Raw genomic sequence first — 15,365 nt, 5'->3', positions numbered from 1 at the left:
GTGTACAACATTGGAGTTATTTAGGCTTGTGAAGAGAAGCAGCCTCCTCTTAGAGTAGGTCAGTGAAAAACACTGGCTTTTAAAATAAGGAAGAAAGTAGGAGTGTGCAAATTAAATAAAGATAAGTTGTTAAAGGTTAACCAGTTTCTCCTGGTGGTGTTATAAGCAAATGGCACAGTCATTCTCTAGTTCTACAATATTTAGATGTTTTATTTCAGTTACATAGTGGGAGCTGAGAACAAATGTGGGTAAACCAGATACAAAATACCTTCACAGAACATAAGCTAAAACCTATTCCCTTAATCCTTCAGTGTTGAATCATATGTTCTGTCTGGACCATAAATGTGAAGAATGCCAAAGTATCTGGGCTATTGCCATGGTCTTGTACACGCACACATGCACGCGCACGCACACACACACAAGGAAAAGCACATCCATGATGAAAATATATTATCATCACTGTTATTGCATTAGTTTTCTATTGTTGTGTAATGACTTACTGGAAATCTACAGCTGAGAACACCTATTCAATCACTTACCAGTTTCTGTTGATCAGAAGTCTGACCCAGTGAAGCTGGGCTGTCTGCTTGGGGTCTCACTACACTGAAAACAAGGTTTGCGCCAGGCTATATTCTCATGTGGAGCTCCAGGTCCTCTTTTGAAAAGTATCCAGGCTGTTGGAAGAATTTACAGATCCTTGCATTTATAGAACTGAGGTCCTTGTAGTCTTGCTGGCTGCCTGAGCTCTTAGCAGTCACCCTAGGGTGCTAGCCACATGGTCCTCTCACAAGCCAGTTTACTTCTTCAAAGCTGGCACTAGAATCTCTCTCTAGTCTGCTCCTATGGGAAGGAGTCTTATTTAATGCAATGTAGACACTTGAGCCGGAGAAGGCAATGGCACCCCACTCCAGTACTCTTGCCTGGAAAATTCCATGGGTGGAGGAGCCTGGTGGGCTGCAGTCCATGGGGTCGCTAAGAGTCGGACACAACTGAGCAACTTCACTTTCACTTTTCACTTTCATGCATTGGAGAAGGAAATGGCAACCCACTCCAGTGTTCTTGCCTGGAGAATCCCAGGGACAGGGGAGCCTGGTGGGCTGCTGTCTATGGGGTCGCACAGAGTTGGACACCACTACAGCGACTTAGCAGCAGCAGTAACAGCAGCAGCAGCAGCAGACACTTCAGCAACTGTACCATGACTTTTACTATATAACACTGCCTGGCAAGGAGGTGAGTCTATTTTATATTCGCAGGTGCCACCCACACTTAAGGGGAGGGGACTGTACAACATGTGTGGGAACAGAATTTTGGAGGCCATCTTAGAATTATGCCTACAACAACCATTACTCAAAACACAGGCTGAACCCTGTGAATCCTATGACTTAGGAGAGAGCAAAATGTTACTCACTTCCAGAACCTAGAAGTTTAGTGGAAGCTGTCTCAAGATGAAGAACAATACTTTCCAAGAGAAAAACCGAGAAAAAAAAATCTATAAACGTCTGCCAAGTTTCAGAGAGGAAGACACTCAGGTTTGAATCTCATGTATCCTTTGAACTATGCCCAGTAGAGATACAGATTCCTATTCAGACCAATAATGAGGCTGACAAAGATTTATGGATGACTATCTAAACTACTCCTGTACCTTGGTTCTATAACTCCAAACCCTAACTTCCCATAATACCACCTCATTTTTCCATACATACATTCTTTGTTAATTATTATACCTAATAGCTGGCTATATGCCGATGTAAAAAAAAAAAATCAATATTCAAATAGCAACTTTGACATCTTCTATAGCAAGATGAAAACAACTAGGTAAGCAAATTTTGATTCTAAAGTACCTGCATACCTCAAAGATATTATGAGTTTGGTTCTAGACCACTGCAACACAGTAAAATCACAACAAAGTGGGTCGCACCAATTTTTTTGGTTTCCCAGTACATATAAAAGTCATGTTTAGACCATTTTTCAGTCTATTAAGTGTACAATAGCATTATGCCTAAAAGTACACCCTTTAATTAAAAAATGCTTTATTGCTTAAAAAGTGCTAACCATTATCTGACAGCACAGGGTTGCCACAAATCTTAATTGGTTAAAAAAAAAATAAGCTCAGTATCCTAGATGTGTGATACAGCAAAGCACAATAAAATGAGGTCTGCCTGTATATGCCCTGTATCATCACCTCCCCTTGAATGCGGGTGGACCTGTAAATATGATGGGATAGTCTTTCCTTTGATTTGGTTTACATTACATGGTAGAGAGACAGGATAACACTCCCAGGACTTACAGAATGATTATACTGTTCATACAGACTCCATATGAACAGGACTAGGAACTGGGGAGGTTTTCTTGGTAGTTTTGAAAAGTAAGGGCCACATGACTTGACCTTGAGGAGGCTTCTAGAAGCTGAGAACAAGCCCAGACTGGCATTTAGCAATGAAATAGGGACCTCACACACACAGGTGCTAGGAACCGAATTCTGCCAGTGAACTGAATGAACCTGGAAGAAGTCTCTGAGCCTCAGATCAGATCACATTACAGGTGACACCTTGATTTTGGCTCAGTGATTCCCTGGGCAGAGGAACCACTTAATCCCTGAATGAAAACCTACCCAATTAAAACTGTGTGATAATAAGATTGTGTTGCCATAAGTTATTAATTCTGTGGTAATTCTTCATGTAGCACAGAGACCTAACATATAAACAAATTGATATATAAATAAATTAAGCAAACTAGCAAAATTAGTTTTAGGAACTTTCTGCAGCAACAGCTCACAATAACTGAATTCTAACTGGTCTCACCAAGCAGCAACAGTATTTTCAGGCATTTAAAATGTATTGAAAATGAAAATATACCTAAAACAAACACCTGTGGCGGATTCATTTTGATATTTGGCAAAACTAATACAATTATGTAAAGTTTAAAAATAAAATAAAATTAGAGAAAAAAAAAAAAAAAACACATTTTTGGTGATATGCCAGAGGATTAGAGATGACAAACTAAAGCAAAAACTCCTTAAGTGATGAAAGAAGGCCAAACAAGTAGGGATTTAATCATCTAACTTCAACAAGGTTAAAAGAAAATCTGAAAAATTAATTATGACAGATATTATGTGTATGTACATATACGAACAGGACCAAAGGGCACTTACTCTGAAAGTTGTTGAATGAGAAGTCTCGAGGATGATAGAATCCTGCTTTGCAAATACACTGATAAGCTCCAAGCACGAATCCTAGGCCTTTAATCGGCATACACTATGAAGAAGAAAAGACAGCAGTACCGTTGATCATAGGTTATTTAACTGTATAAAGACCCACAGATATGCATCATTGCAAATGGTAACAGAATGATCACATTTTCCTGAAATAAAATCTCACTTTTGAACTTTTATTTTAGGTTTGTTTGCCAACAGGCATTTTTTTAGAAGTAGCAAACTGAGTTTTCTTTCTAAATATATGCCATTACAGCTGCAGTTGCCATATATCTTTAACTCATTCAATTGCCAGAGGAAGTAATTATACACATAGTTTTTTTTAATACCTCACATATCATCTTATTGCTGTAAGAGATATTTCCTAAGCCTGTAAGAATATTTTTAAGCGATTCCATGCCATATATTTCCACCAATGCAAAGGTAGGTAGATGGACAGACAGATATACAGAATTTAAGATGTGGAAGCTGCCTTTATGAATTAAATATTCATCAAACTTTTTCCTTGGGAAAAAAAATACAAATTGATGGACTAACAAAACAATAAACTTTAAAGTGCAATTTAGAAGAGGAAAAAAAGGTAATAATCTGAAGCACTCTTTACCTAAAATCTATTTCACAGACAAATGTTCAACATGTACTACATGTGACAAAAAACAATGATTGGCTTTCCAAATATGTCACACCAAGGGACATAATGGATGTCTCCCAAAAGCTTAATATTGGCTTCTTCCAAAGATATCACTGAACCCTACCAAAATTCAGTTTAATACATTTCACTTATGCTACATTCAAGTACATAAGGAGGGAATAGCTTCTATTAAAATACAATTTACCAGTAAAACAGGCATTTCTAGAATTTTATCAACACTGAAATTTCTTCTCTGGTATCTCTCCACCTATATCCTAACCCTTTGCCTTTCTGCCAATTATAATCTATTAGAGGAGCTCAGAATTTAGTAAATTTTAAAATAATAAAGTGTCCCTCTAATACAGAGACCCTTGAGATAAAATTTCAAATTATCAAAATAATAATCCCTCGGTCTAAGCTCTAAAAATTAGTAACAAAATCAATATTGCATATCTTGAAAACTCTTAACGAACAGTCAGTAAGGTGGCAAGAGCTAATATATGCTCTAAATTCACAGGTTATAGCAAGCAAAATCTTTGGGAAAACAGCCTTCTAAAATAACTTGACTGTTCTATTTCATTATTACCCTTTCTTTTTCACCCAACACACACTTAGATACAATTATAGCTTATAACTGAAAACACAGTTCTTAACCCAGAGCAAAATACAAGGACAGGTAAGCACCAGTCAATTCAACTGCATTGACAAGTATTTATGAAAAGTACTATCCTGTGTTTAGAGAATTCCTCCAGGACCTAAGTGAAATAACACACCTTACTTATAAACATCCAGTGATAGAGCAGATCAGACCCTAGTTTTGAGTTTTATTGTAACATTTACTTAGGAGAAGCACAGTAGAAGAAGAGAATCTATTATTTGTGGTCAGCCAGAAAATATATATTTGAATTCTGACTTACTAGTTACGTGAATTTGGAGCTGTTCTCTTAATTTCTCTGAGTCTTATTTTTTTAACTTGTAAGAACAATCATTGAGTCAAATTCAGGTACAGTTTTAAGAAGGCACAACTACCAAGATGTTTTAATAGCTGAAATATGGGGAAAGAGGAAGAGAATAATGAATGACTCCAAAGTTTTTGTCTTGAGCAACCTTAAGAATGGAGCTGTCATCAAGGAGCTAGGAAAGGCTACAGGTAGAATCAATATGGAGAAGAGAGCACAAAGCTCACTTTTGCAAATGTCAAGTGTGAAATGTCTACTTGAAATAGAATTCTCTATATCAAATAAGCAGTCTGAAGTAGTATGGAGTTTAAGAGAGATGTCTGGGCTGTATAATTTATGATCATTTGCATAAAGACGATAGACAAAGCCATGAGGTCCAATAAAGCTAGATCAGTAAGGGAGTGCCTATGGGCAGTGAAGGAAATAGATTCAAAGTAATGAGACTCAGGACATTCCAAGGTTACAATGTTAGGCAGAAAGGAAAAAGCAAAGGACACCAAGAAAACCAATTCAGTGAGGTATCATTATTTAGCTAAGTAGATTGTGAAACTAAGTGTGTAACTAACATGGAATTTGTGAGTTACATTTATTAAACATTCATCCAGCCAAGATATATCAGGTAAACAAAGCCTTAGATACCAAGAATATAGTAGTGTGTATATATATATATATATATATATTCTTTGCCAACAAAGGTCTGTATAGTCAAAGCTATGGTTTTTCCAGTATTCATGTATGGATGTGAGAGTTGGACCATAAAGAAGGCTGAGTGCTGAAAAATTGATGCTTTTGAACTGTGGTTTTGGAGAAGACTTTTGAGAGTCCCCTGGATTGCAAGGAGGTCAAACCCGTCAATCCTAAAGGAAATCAATCTTGAATATTCATTGAAAGGACTGATGCTGAAGCTGAAGCTCCAATACTTTGGCCACCTGACACGAAGAGCCAACTCATTGGAAAAGACCCTGATGCTGGGAAAGATTGAGGGCAGGAGGAGAAGCAGGCAACAGAAGACAAGATGATTGGATGGCATCATCAACTCAGTGGACCTGAGTTTGAGCAAACTCCAGGAGCTGGTGAAAGACAGGGAAGCCTGGCGTGCTATAGTCCATGGGGTCACAAAGAGTGAGAAACAACTGAGCAACTGAACAACAAAATAACCAAATATATTTAGTGTACTTTAAATGCACTTTAAATAACCAAGGAGGTAAAAAATTTATAAACTGAAAAATACTGCTGAAAGAAATGGAAAAAGACAGAAAAAAAAGGAAATGATATCCAACGGAAAGGGGGTCTAAGATGGTGGCACAGACTGACAACCAGCAAGGACACTTAATCAGTAATCAAAAACCTCCCTACAAGCAAAAGTATAGGACAAGACAGCTTCACTGGTGAATTCTACCAAAGTTTTTAAAAAAGATCTAATAATCTATGCAAAAAACTGGAGAGAAAGGAACACTCCCAAACTCATTTTATGAGGCCAGAATTACACTGATACCAAAACCAGACAAGGATAATACAACAAAAGAAAATATAGGCCAATATTTCTCATGAATGCATAACCAAAAATTCTCAAAAAAAATTAGCAAACGAAATTCAATAATACATTAAAAGGACCACACACCATGATCAGTGGAATTGATTCCACAAATGCAAGAGTGATTCAACATCTGCAAATCAATCAGCAAGATTCACATTAACAAAAAAAATAAAATCATATGATCATCTCAATAAATGCAGAAAATGCATTTGACAAAATTCAAAATCCACTTATGATAAAAAAAAAGACTCAACAAAATAGGTGTAGAAGGAATATACCTCAACATAATAAAGGTCACATATGACAAACAATAAATACACAGCTAATATCACACTCAGTGGTGAACAGGAAAAACTTTTCCTTTCAGATCATGAACAAGGCAGGATACCCACTCTCCCCATTTTAATCAACATAGTATTGGAATTTCCAGCCACAGCAATTAGCTGAGAAAAATAAATAAAATGCATCAAAATTGTACGGGAAATTATAAAACTATCTGCAGATAACATGATACTATATCACAAAATTATAGTAGTCAAAATAGTATGGTATTGACATAAAAACAGATACAAAAATCAATGAAACAGTAGAAAGCACAGACATAAACCCACACATATTTTGGTCAACTAATTTATGACAAAGAAATCAGAAGATACAATGAGTAAAGGATAGTCTCTTCAATAAATGGTGTCAGGAAAGCTAGACTGCTACCACACAAAAGAATGAAACTAGACCACTATCCTATACCACTTACAATGGTTTAAAGAATTGAATGTAATATCTGAAATCAGAAACTCCTAAAACAAAACACACGTGGCAATCTCCTGGAAATCTATAACATTTTTGTGGATCTGACTCCAAAAGCAAGGAAAACAAAAGTAAAAATAAACAAATGAATCTACATCAAATTAAAATGTTTCTGTACAGAATAGGAAACCGTCATCAAAATTAAAAGGCAACCTACTAACTGGGAGATGATATCTATAAATCATATATCCAATGAGGGATTGATATAGAGAACTCAATAACCAAAAAAAAAAAATTTGCCATATGACTCAATAATCCCACTTCTGGGTATATATCTAAAAGACTGAAAGCAGAGTCTATTCAAACACCCATGTTCACTGGAGCATTATTCACAGCTGTCAAGAGGTAGAAGCAACTCAAATGCTCATTAATTGCTAAGTAAATAAAGTGTGGATATACAGGCAATGGAATTACTATTTAGTCTTTAAAATAAAGAAAATCCTGTTACATGTGAAAACATGAATGAAACCTGAGTACTTTATTCTCACTGAAACAAGCCAGTCACAGAAAACACAAATACTGTATGCTCCTATGTGGTATCTAAAGTAATTAAATTAACAGAAAAATAAAGTGGGATAGTGGTTTCCAGGGACTACAGGAAAATAAAAATGAGAAGCTGTTTAATGGGCATTGCAGTGGATTCTTTACCATCTGGGCCTCCAGGGAAGCCCAGGAATACTGGAGTGGGTAGCCCATCCCTTCTCTAGGAGATCTGCCAGATCCAGGAATCAAACTGGGGTCTCCTGCACTGCAGGCAGATTCTTTACCAGCTGAGCTACCAGGGAAGCCCCTATGTATTTTTACCACAATTTAAAAAAAAGTTTTTAAGAGTTTAGAGCAAAACAGTCTTTTCTCCCTCAACAAAAATTATGTAAAGACTGCAGGGCATACTACAACACATAATTGCCATGACATATAATCCATCTATGGAGAAAGAAATGGCAACCCACTCCAGTATTCTTGCCCGGAGAATCTCATGACAGAGAAGCCTTGCAGGCTTCAGTCCACAGTGTTTCAAAAGAGCTGGATACAACTTAGCAACCAAACAATATAATTCACCTAAACACCTGGTTAAACATAATTGCAGAGCAAAACCTGGCCAGCTTGACAGTCATGAAGATTTTGTATGGAGGTACCAACGAGCAGGGAAACGGCTAAAATGAAGGCTAAAATTAAATATGTACAGGGGAAGTATTGTTTGGCATTTAATGCAAACAATGCTTATGCCTAAGGATCACATTTACATATCATTCTGAAGATTAATTTGGACTGAAAGGAGGCAAAAATGCAAACACAATAAAATTTATATAATTCAAAATCCTCTAGAAATCTTTAAATACCTTTTAATTTGTTTTACTTTGTTTTAGAATTTTCCTAAAATGTGAAACACTTTCTGGCTTCTCTGAACTGAACGTCATGAACAGAATTTAACATTTCCTTCATGAGTCAGAATCATTACTGTGAACAATAGGTACTGAACTATGCTGAAATACATGAATGCCCTCTGGAGCTATTAAAGGTTTATGGCTATTTTCTCATATACTAAATAGCCCAGACTGCTGTACTATTTGAGCTCTTTTGCTTAGTTTTTATATTTCCTTTTTCTTTCTTAATTTTGTTATATTTTAATTGTAAAATATAGAGATACTTCTGGAAGTGTCTTTTCCCTCCTATATTATGTTTTAATTGCCTGTATACCTGGAAACTAGGTCATCAAACATAGCATGCCAAGAGTATAGGAGATAACACATAACAAAGTGAGAGTAAATAATAGTAAATACTTTATATTTACTCCAGGTCCTGTTCTAAGCAATGTGTAAGTATTAACACATTTAACCTTACATCATTATCTCCATTTTAACGATGAGAAAATTAAGGCAACAACTGCTAAGGTAATGCCCAAAGCTTTACCTGCCACAGTCAGGATTCAACCCCAGGAGCCTGGCTCCAAAGAGAATAATAACTACTCTCCCATGAACAGGAACGGAGGCTACTGTCCAGTCACTTTGGAATTTACTTCAAGAACTTTATTTTTCCATTCTTCTTGGTTTCAAGCAATATTCAAAATGGATCAGTTTGCTGAATCATTAAGTTTCAAGTCTGTGAAAATTATTAATTTTTAAATGCATATACTAAATGTATCTTAAGAAACGTGGTTAATTCCTACACCTGTTACAAACAAAAAAAATAAGCCTTTCCCTTCCCAAAGCAGAGTCCCCAAAGCTCAGATCTTAGAAAACAAATCTTCACCTCAGAGCATATAAGTAGAGTAACTCTTCTCTACTTGAATTCCTGAAAATAGGTCTGGGTCTAAGGAGAATCATCAGATCAGTTCACAGGTGCTTAGTCCCAAACTAAACCCAGCAAGCCAAGCAATGGAAGCCAGGGAGTTCACAGAAGTCCAGATTGTCACTTCTTTCTCTTTAGTGATAAAAACATGGTTCTACTCTGCTTTGACAGAAGACATCTAATTCCAAAAAGGGTTCCTGCTATAATGAATTCACTGTACTCAGTCATGTCCAACTCTCTGCAGCCCGATGGATTGTAGCCTTCCATGCTCCATGTGCATAGGATTTTCAAGGCAAGAATACTGGAGTGGGTTGCATTTCCTACTTCAGTGGCTCTTTCCAACCCAGGGATCAAACCTATGTCTCTTGGACTGGCAGGCAGATTCTTTACCACTAGCCCCACCTGAGTCTTAATGAAAAAATAGAGGGCAAGACCAGAGAAGCATAAAGATGAAAGGTTTGACCCTGGCAAGGCGATATAGTAACTGGGTTTTCTATGTATGTGTGCTAAGTTGCTTCAGTGGTGTCTGACTCTGTGCAACCCTGTGGACTATAGTCCCCCAGGCTCCTCTGTCTGTGGTGATTCTCCAGGCAAGAATACCAGAGTGGGTTGCCATGCCCTCCTCCAGGGGATCTTCCCAACCCAGGGATAGAACCTGAATCTCTTATGTCTCCTTCATTGGCAGGTAGGTTCTTTACCACTAGCGCCACCTGGGTTTTCTAGATTATTTCAAAAAGCCAGCAACATTTATTTGTATTTCAATCCTTCTATGAAACTTGTGAAGAAATACTGTAAAATGTTGAATCTGGTCATTTGTGAGTGGGATTGAGGGGATTTGGTATTAAAACACGCTAATTATCCTAACATCCAGTGATTCTTCTCTACAACTATAAGCAGTTTATTAAAACAAAAGGAAAACACTCAAACAGGGGAAATCTAAAAGGCCTCCAGGCAATGACAGAGTACATCACCCACCTATTTCATCAAACAATCTTCCAGGAAATCAAGAACTCATGAATAACAAATAATGCAGTATTCCACCAGGGAGGAAAAGAACTACATTGTGTCTCTATTATTCATTAGCTGCCAGAGAATCTGGTTTAAAAAGCTTGATGGACTGGAGGCGGGGGTTGGGGTGAGCGGCGGAGGGATGTTTTCTTTTATGATACAGTTAAAATTTTAAAATAAACTATTTTCTATTACTAATTTTTGAAACATTCTTGTTATAGTCAGTGGAGCCCACTCTCACAACACGGGGCTAAAGGTTTCCAATGCAGCGTCTGGAGCAGACACCTTAAAAGTCTACAGACTTCACACTGACACATGGCAAGATGCTTTGGTATGGGTTGTGGGGGTTGACACTGACTCAGAAAAATGTTAGGATTTTATCTCACTGAGTAAGTAAGCCAATTTTTTAAAGATCTTTTTATAGAAAAAAGGCCCAAAGGCTTGATAAATATAAGCTTCACTAAACCACAAACTCACTACTCCTTTTGACACTAGGTGCTTCCTGTGGTCACAGATCATAAGCAGTGGCAACTTTCTTCTCATTGTTGACTTCATTTACCTCTTGCTTACTGAGCCCCATTGTATACACTTTGCTACAACAACAAAGAGGAACAAAATCATGGTCTAGTTCACAGAGAACATACAATCCACAAGCAGAAAAGCAAACTCAAAGTTGCTCTATGGTGCTATGGACAGAGGTTTGTAACGTTGTACAGAAGGTGGTGATCAAAACCAACCCCAAGAAAAAGAATTGCAACAAGGCAAAATGGTTGTCTGAGGAGACCTTACAAACAGCTGAGGAAAGAAGAGAAGTAAAAGGCAAAGGATAAAATGAAAGATATACCCATCTGAATGCAGAGTTCCAAAGAATAGGAAAGAGAGGTAAAAAAGCCTTCTTAAGTGAACAATGCAAAAAAATAGAGGAAAACAATAGAATGGGAAAGACTAGAGATCTCTTCAAGAAAATTAGAGATACCAAGGGAATATATCATGCAAAGATGAGCACAATAAAGGACAGAAACAGTATAGACCTAACAGAAGTAGAAGAGATTAAGAAGAGGTGACAAGAATACACAGCAGAATTGTACACAAAAGGTCTTAATGAACTGGATAACCATGATGGTGTGATCACTCACCTAGAGCTGGACATCCTGCAGAGTGAAGTCAAGTGGGCCTTAGGAAGCATTACTACGGACAAAGCTAGTGGAGATGATGGAATTCCAGCTGAGCTATTTCAAATCTTAAAAGATGATGTTAAAGTGCTGCCCTCAGTATGCCAGCAAATTTGGGAAACTCAGCAATGGCCAAAGGACTGGAAAAGGTCAGTTTTCATTTCAATATGAAAGAAAGGCAATGCCAAAGAATGTTCAGACAATTATTAATAGAAATAATAAGAGTTCAAATACCAAATATAAAAATACTTTTATACCTCAAAAATAAAACGATAAGCATTCCAGTTTAAAACTGAGCAAAGGTATGAAGAGAATGTCACAGTAGTTAATAAATATAAGGAAAGTTTCCAACTTTATTAGTTATCAGAGAAAAGCAAATTTAAGATAACAAATACATACCTATCAAGATGGCTAAAATTTTAACAACTGACAATTTTAGTGTTAGTGAGGATACGGAATGAGTAGAATCCTTATATAGTGCTGACAGACACACAAATTAATACATCTCTTTGTAAATGAACTTGGCACTACCTACTAAACTTGAACATATTATATCCTGTTATCTAGACATTTCAATCCTAGGTGTATACTCAATTGAAAGATATGCAAACATGCTCTAATAGACAAGCAAAAACAGCTGAACTGTTTGCACTAATCCCAAACTGTTAAGAAGCCAAATGTTTATCTAAAGTAGAAAGGGGAAATAAACTGTATTTATCTAATATTATTCTCCAGGCAATTCTATTGGCATGGGTAGCCATTCCGTTCTCCAGGGGATCTTCCCAAACCAGGGATAGAACCCAGGTCCCCCGCATTGCAGGTGAATTCTTTACCATCTGAGCCACCAGGGAAGCTCATACAACAGAATCCTGTACAACAAAGAAAATAAACCAATGCTATATACAACAACTGGAGAAGGAAATGGCAACCCACTCCAGTATTCTTGCCCGGAGAATCCCATGGACAGAGGAGCCTGGCAGGCTTACAGTCCATGGGGTCACACAAGTGGGACACGGCTTAGTGACTGAACCACCATATATACAACAACATGGATGAATTTCTCAATCTCTCAAACAATATTGAAAAAATAAGTCATGTGTGCTGCATTATTCTACTTATATAATGTTTACAATAAGGAAGTGAAATATGAAGTGTTAGAAATCAGGGAATGTGTTAGTTTAGGGGAATAGTTGGGAGAAGGTGATGCGTTGGGGCATGTGAAGACCTTCTGGAGTCTGGTGATTCTTGTTCTCTTGACCTGAGTGGTACTTATACAGGTACTTATACAGGTGTGTTCCCTTTGCAACGATTTGTTGTGCTGTATACTTATGATTCTGTACCTCTATGCAATGTTTTTCATTTCAATAAAAATTATACAATTAATATTATCCCATATTCCCCTCCATCTTTTATGTCCCCTTCTCATTCGCCTATCATATAAATTCTGTATTTCATTGTTCTGATTTATTTGAAAGAATCATAACATTTTATCCATTCCATTTTTGCTGATAGAGAAAGGATCTATGTACTGATATTGAAGGAGGAAGTTTCTGGATATTAAAAGTAATTATATAAAAAATTATGTAAAACTCAGAATGTGTTTGCATGCACTCAGTTCTTGGCTGCCTCTCAAGTATTTAGAATCTGAATGTACATCTGCATTTCCCCAATGAAATTTTAGAGGGTTTTTCAATAGTAATTAGCAAATCAGCTAAAGAATAAAGGGCACAGGGCTAAACCAAAAGCCAGGAACTATGCCGCCTATTAAACGCTAAATCAAAACTAAATGTTATATTCTCAAATGGCACTGAGCTTTTCTTTTATTATGGAGAAAAATAAAATATTATTTATCATTCACAAAGAAAATCATTTTAATTGGTATAATTGCTATCATTCTCAGCTGAAAAACATGCAAAATATTTTAAACAATGTATCTAATTCTAGAAAAAAATTCAAGATGCATAAATGTCCTTAGTTCATCACTGAACCACAAAAAAGTTTTTTAAAAATTGGACACATTTTAAGTAAATATTTAACATCAAAAATGTTTCCAAGTATTTTAGGAATATACATTTTTAAATAAATAGTAAAAATACTGGTTATAAACTTTATCATCAAAACAACCCCCTCTAAATAATCTCTATGCCATAACATTAAAAAACCTGCACACACTCTTTCTAGTCATAGAACTTTAGTACGCTTTGCCTTACCTGAGACTCTAATCTGACCAACAAAAAATTGGGATGAAAATATAAAGTAGCTATGTAATTTTAGCATTCCTGATACCTATGAGTAGGAATGTCATCTAAAACTGACATGCATCCTAGACTTTAGGAAAACAGATTTTTTTAAAACAGAAGAAAAATTTTTCCAAGAAAACATACATAAAAGTTCAAAAAAGAAACATATTCAAGAAAGTGACTGAACTGAACTAAACTGAACTGAATAAGCATTTGCACTAAGCTTAAAAGTTTTAAATACACTCATTTCCTTTTTGAGGATGTCTGCAATGCCAATAAAATATATGTATATATGAGGCATATACACAGACTTCATCAAAGCATTTCTCATGACTTTTTCTTAAAGTTTCTTATTCTCATGGAGAAATGGATAAAAGATTTGAAAACATTCTTGAAAAATCATAAAAGGGCTCTAATTAATAGAGGGAAATTTGTGGCAGTGAATTCCAAGGCATCTGCTCTTGATGCTCCTTAATGTGTTTAATAATAGCTTCACTGAAGCATTGAGAGGATGATATTTAAAAGTGGTCAAGAACATGGACTTTGGAGTGTGACACACTCTAGTTCAAGTTCCAGATTAACTGCTTAATAGCAATGGAAACTTGCAATGGAAGATGGCAAATTACTCAATCTCAGGAAATCCTATCTTCCTTACCTATGAGAGTAATAATACTTCTAATGTCATAGAGTTGATAATTTTATTTTACAAGTGCTTGTACAGTATTTACTATATGCTAGTCAATGTTTTAAAAACACTTTAATACATTTAATCCTCATAGCAACTCAGTGAGCTAGATATGATTGATTATCATCATCCCAATTTTATAGATGAACAGACTAAGCAACCTCTCTCAGGTCACACATCTAACAAGTGACGAGTGGAGTTTATATCAGGTAAACAGGATGCCCAGTCATACTCACTAAATGTTAGCACTTATCCCAATCATTGTCACTGATACAAGCTGATAAAAGCAGAAACTGAAAGGACAATAGGTTAACTGGAACAAAATAAAATATAATAAAAAAATACAGGGTACTGTGATCGAATTCACAAAAATCAGCCACATAAACTGCCAAATTATGACATGACTGACCCCAAAACACTAAAACAGTCTTTGCATTAATGGCAATAAAGTAATCTACAATAAACAACCATTCACAGATAATTAATTTCAACATTTAGAACCTCAGTTTAAAGAGACTATAATCAAATTGAAGAGATCTAAACAGGAATGGTCCTCTCCCTACAAAAAACCCATGACACACTATCTGTCGTATACCAGAGGCACACTCTATATTCAAACACACATAGACTGAAAGCAAAAGCACAGAAAAAAAGTATACCACGAAATCAGCAAGGAAAGAGAACTGGTATGACTGTACTAATATCAGATACCACACAATTTAAAACAAAAGTTGATACTAGAGACAAAGAAGGACAATCTTTAAGGATAAACAAGTCAATTCATCAAGAAGACATAACAATTGTCAGTATGTATGTACTAAAAGGG

The 15,365-nt window shown here is 36.2% G+C and overlaps 1 protein-coding gene across 1 annotated transcript in view; it reads right to left on the bottom strand.

The window, feature by feature from the left end:
• GPR158 (G protein-coupled receptor 158) overlaps window positions 1-15,365 on the bottom strand; it is a 301,001-nt gene that overhangs the window by 150,078 nt on the left and 135,558 nt on the right. The window contains exon 3 of the mRNA XM_019972812.2: window positions 3,152-3,254. Coding sequence (XP_019828371.2) covers window positions 3,152-3,254 — 103 coding nt within the window. The remainder of the gene's footprint in view (window positions 1-3,151; window positions 3,255-15,365) is intronic.

This window comes from Bos indicus, chromosome 13 (assembly GCF_029378745.1).
Source record: "Bos indicus isolate NIAB-ARS_2022 breed Sahiwal x Tharparkar chromosome 13, NIAB-ARS_B.indTharparkar_mat_pri_1.0, whole genome shotgun sequence".
In the NCBI taxonomy this organism is placed as follows: Eukaryota; Metazoa; Chordata; class Mammalia; order Artiodactyla; family Bovidae; genus Bos; species Bos indicus.
Note: the sequence above shows the minus strand (reverse complement) of the source record. Positions and strands in the feature narration are given on the sequence as shown.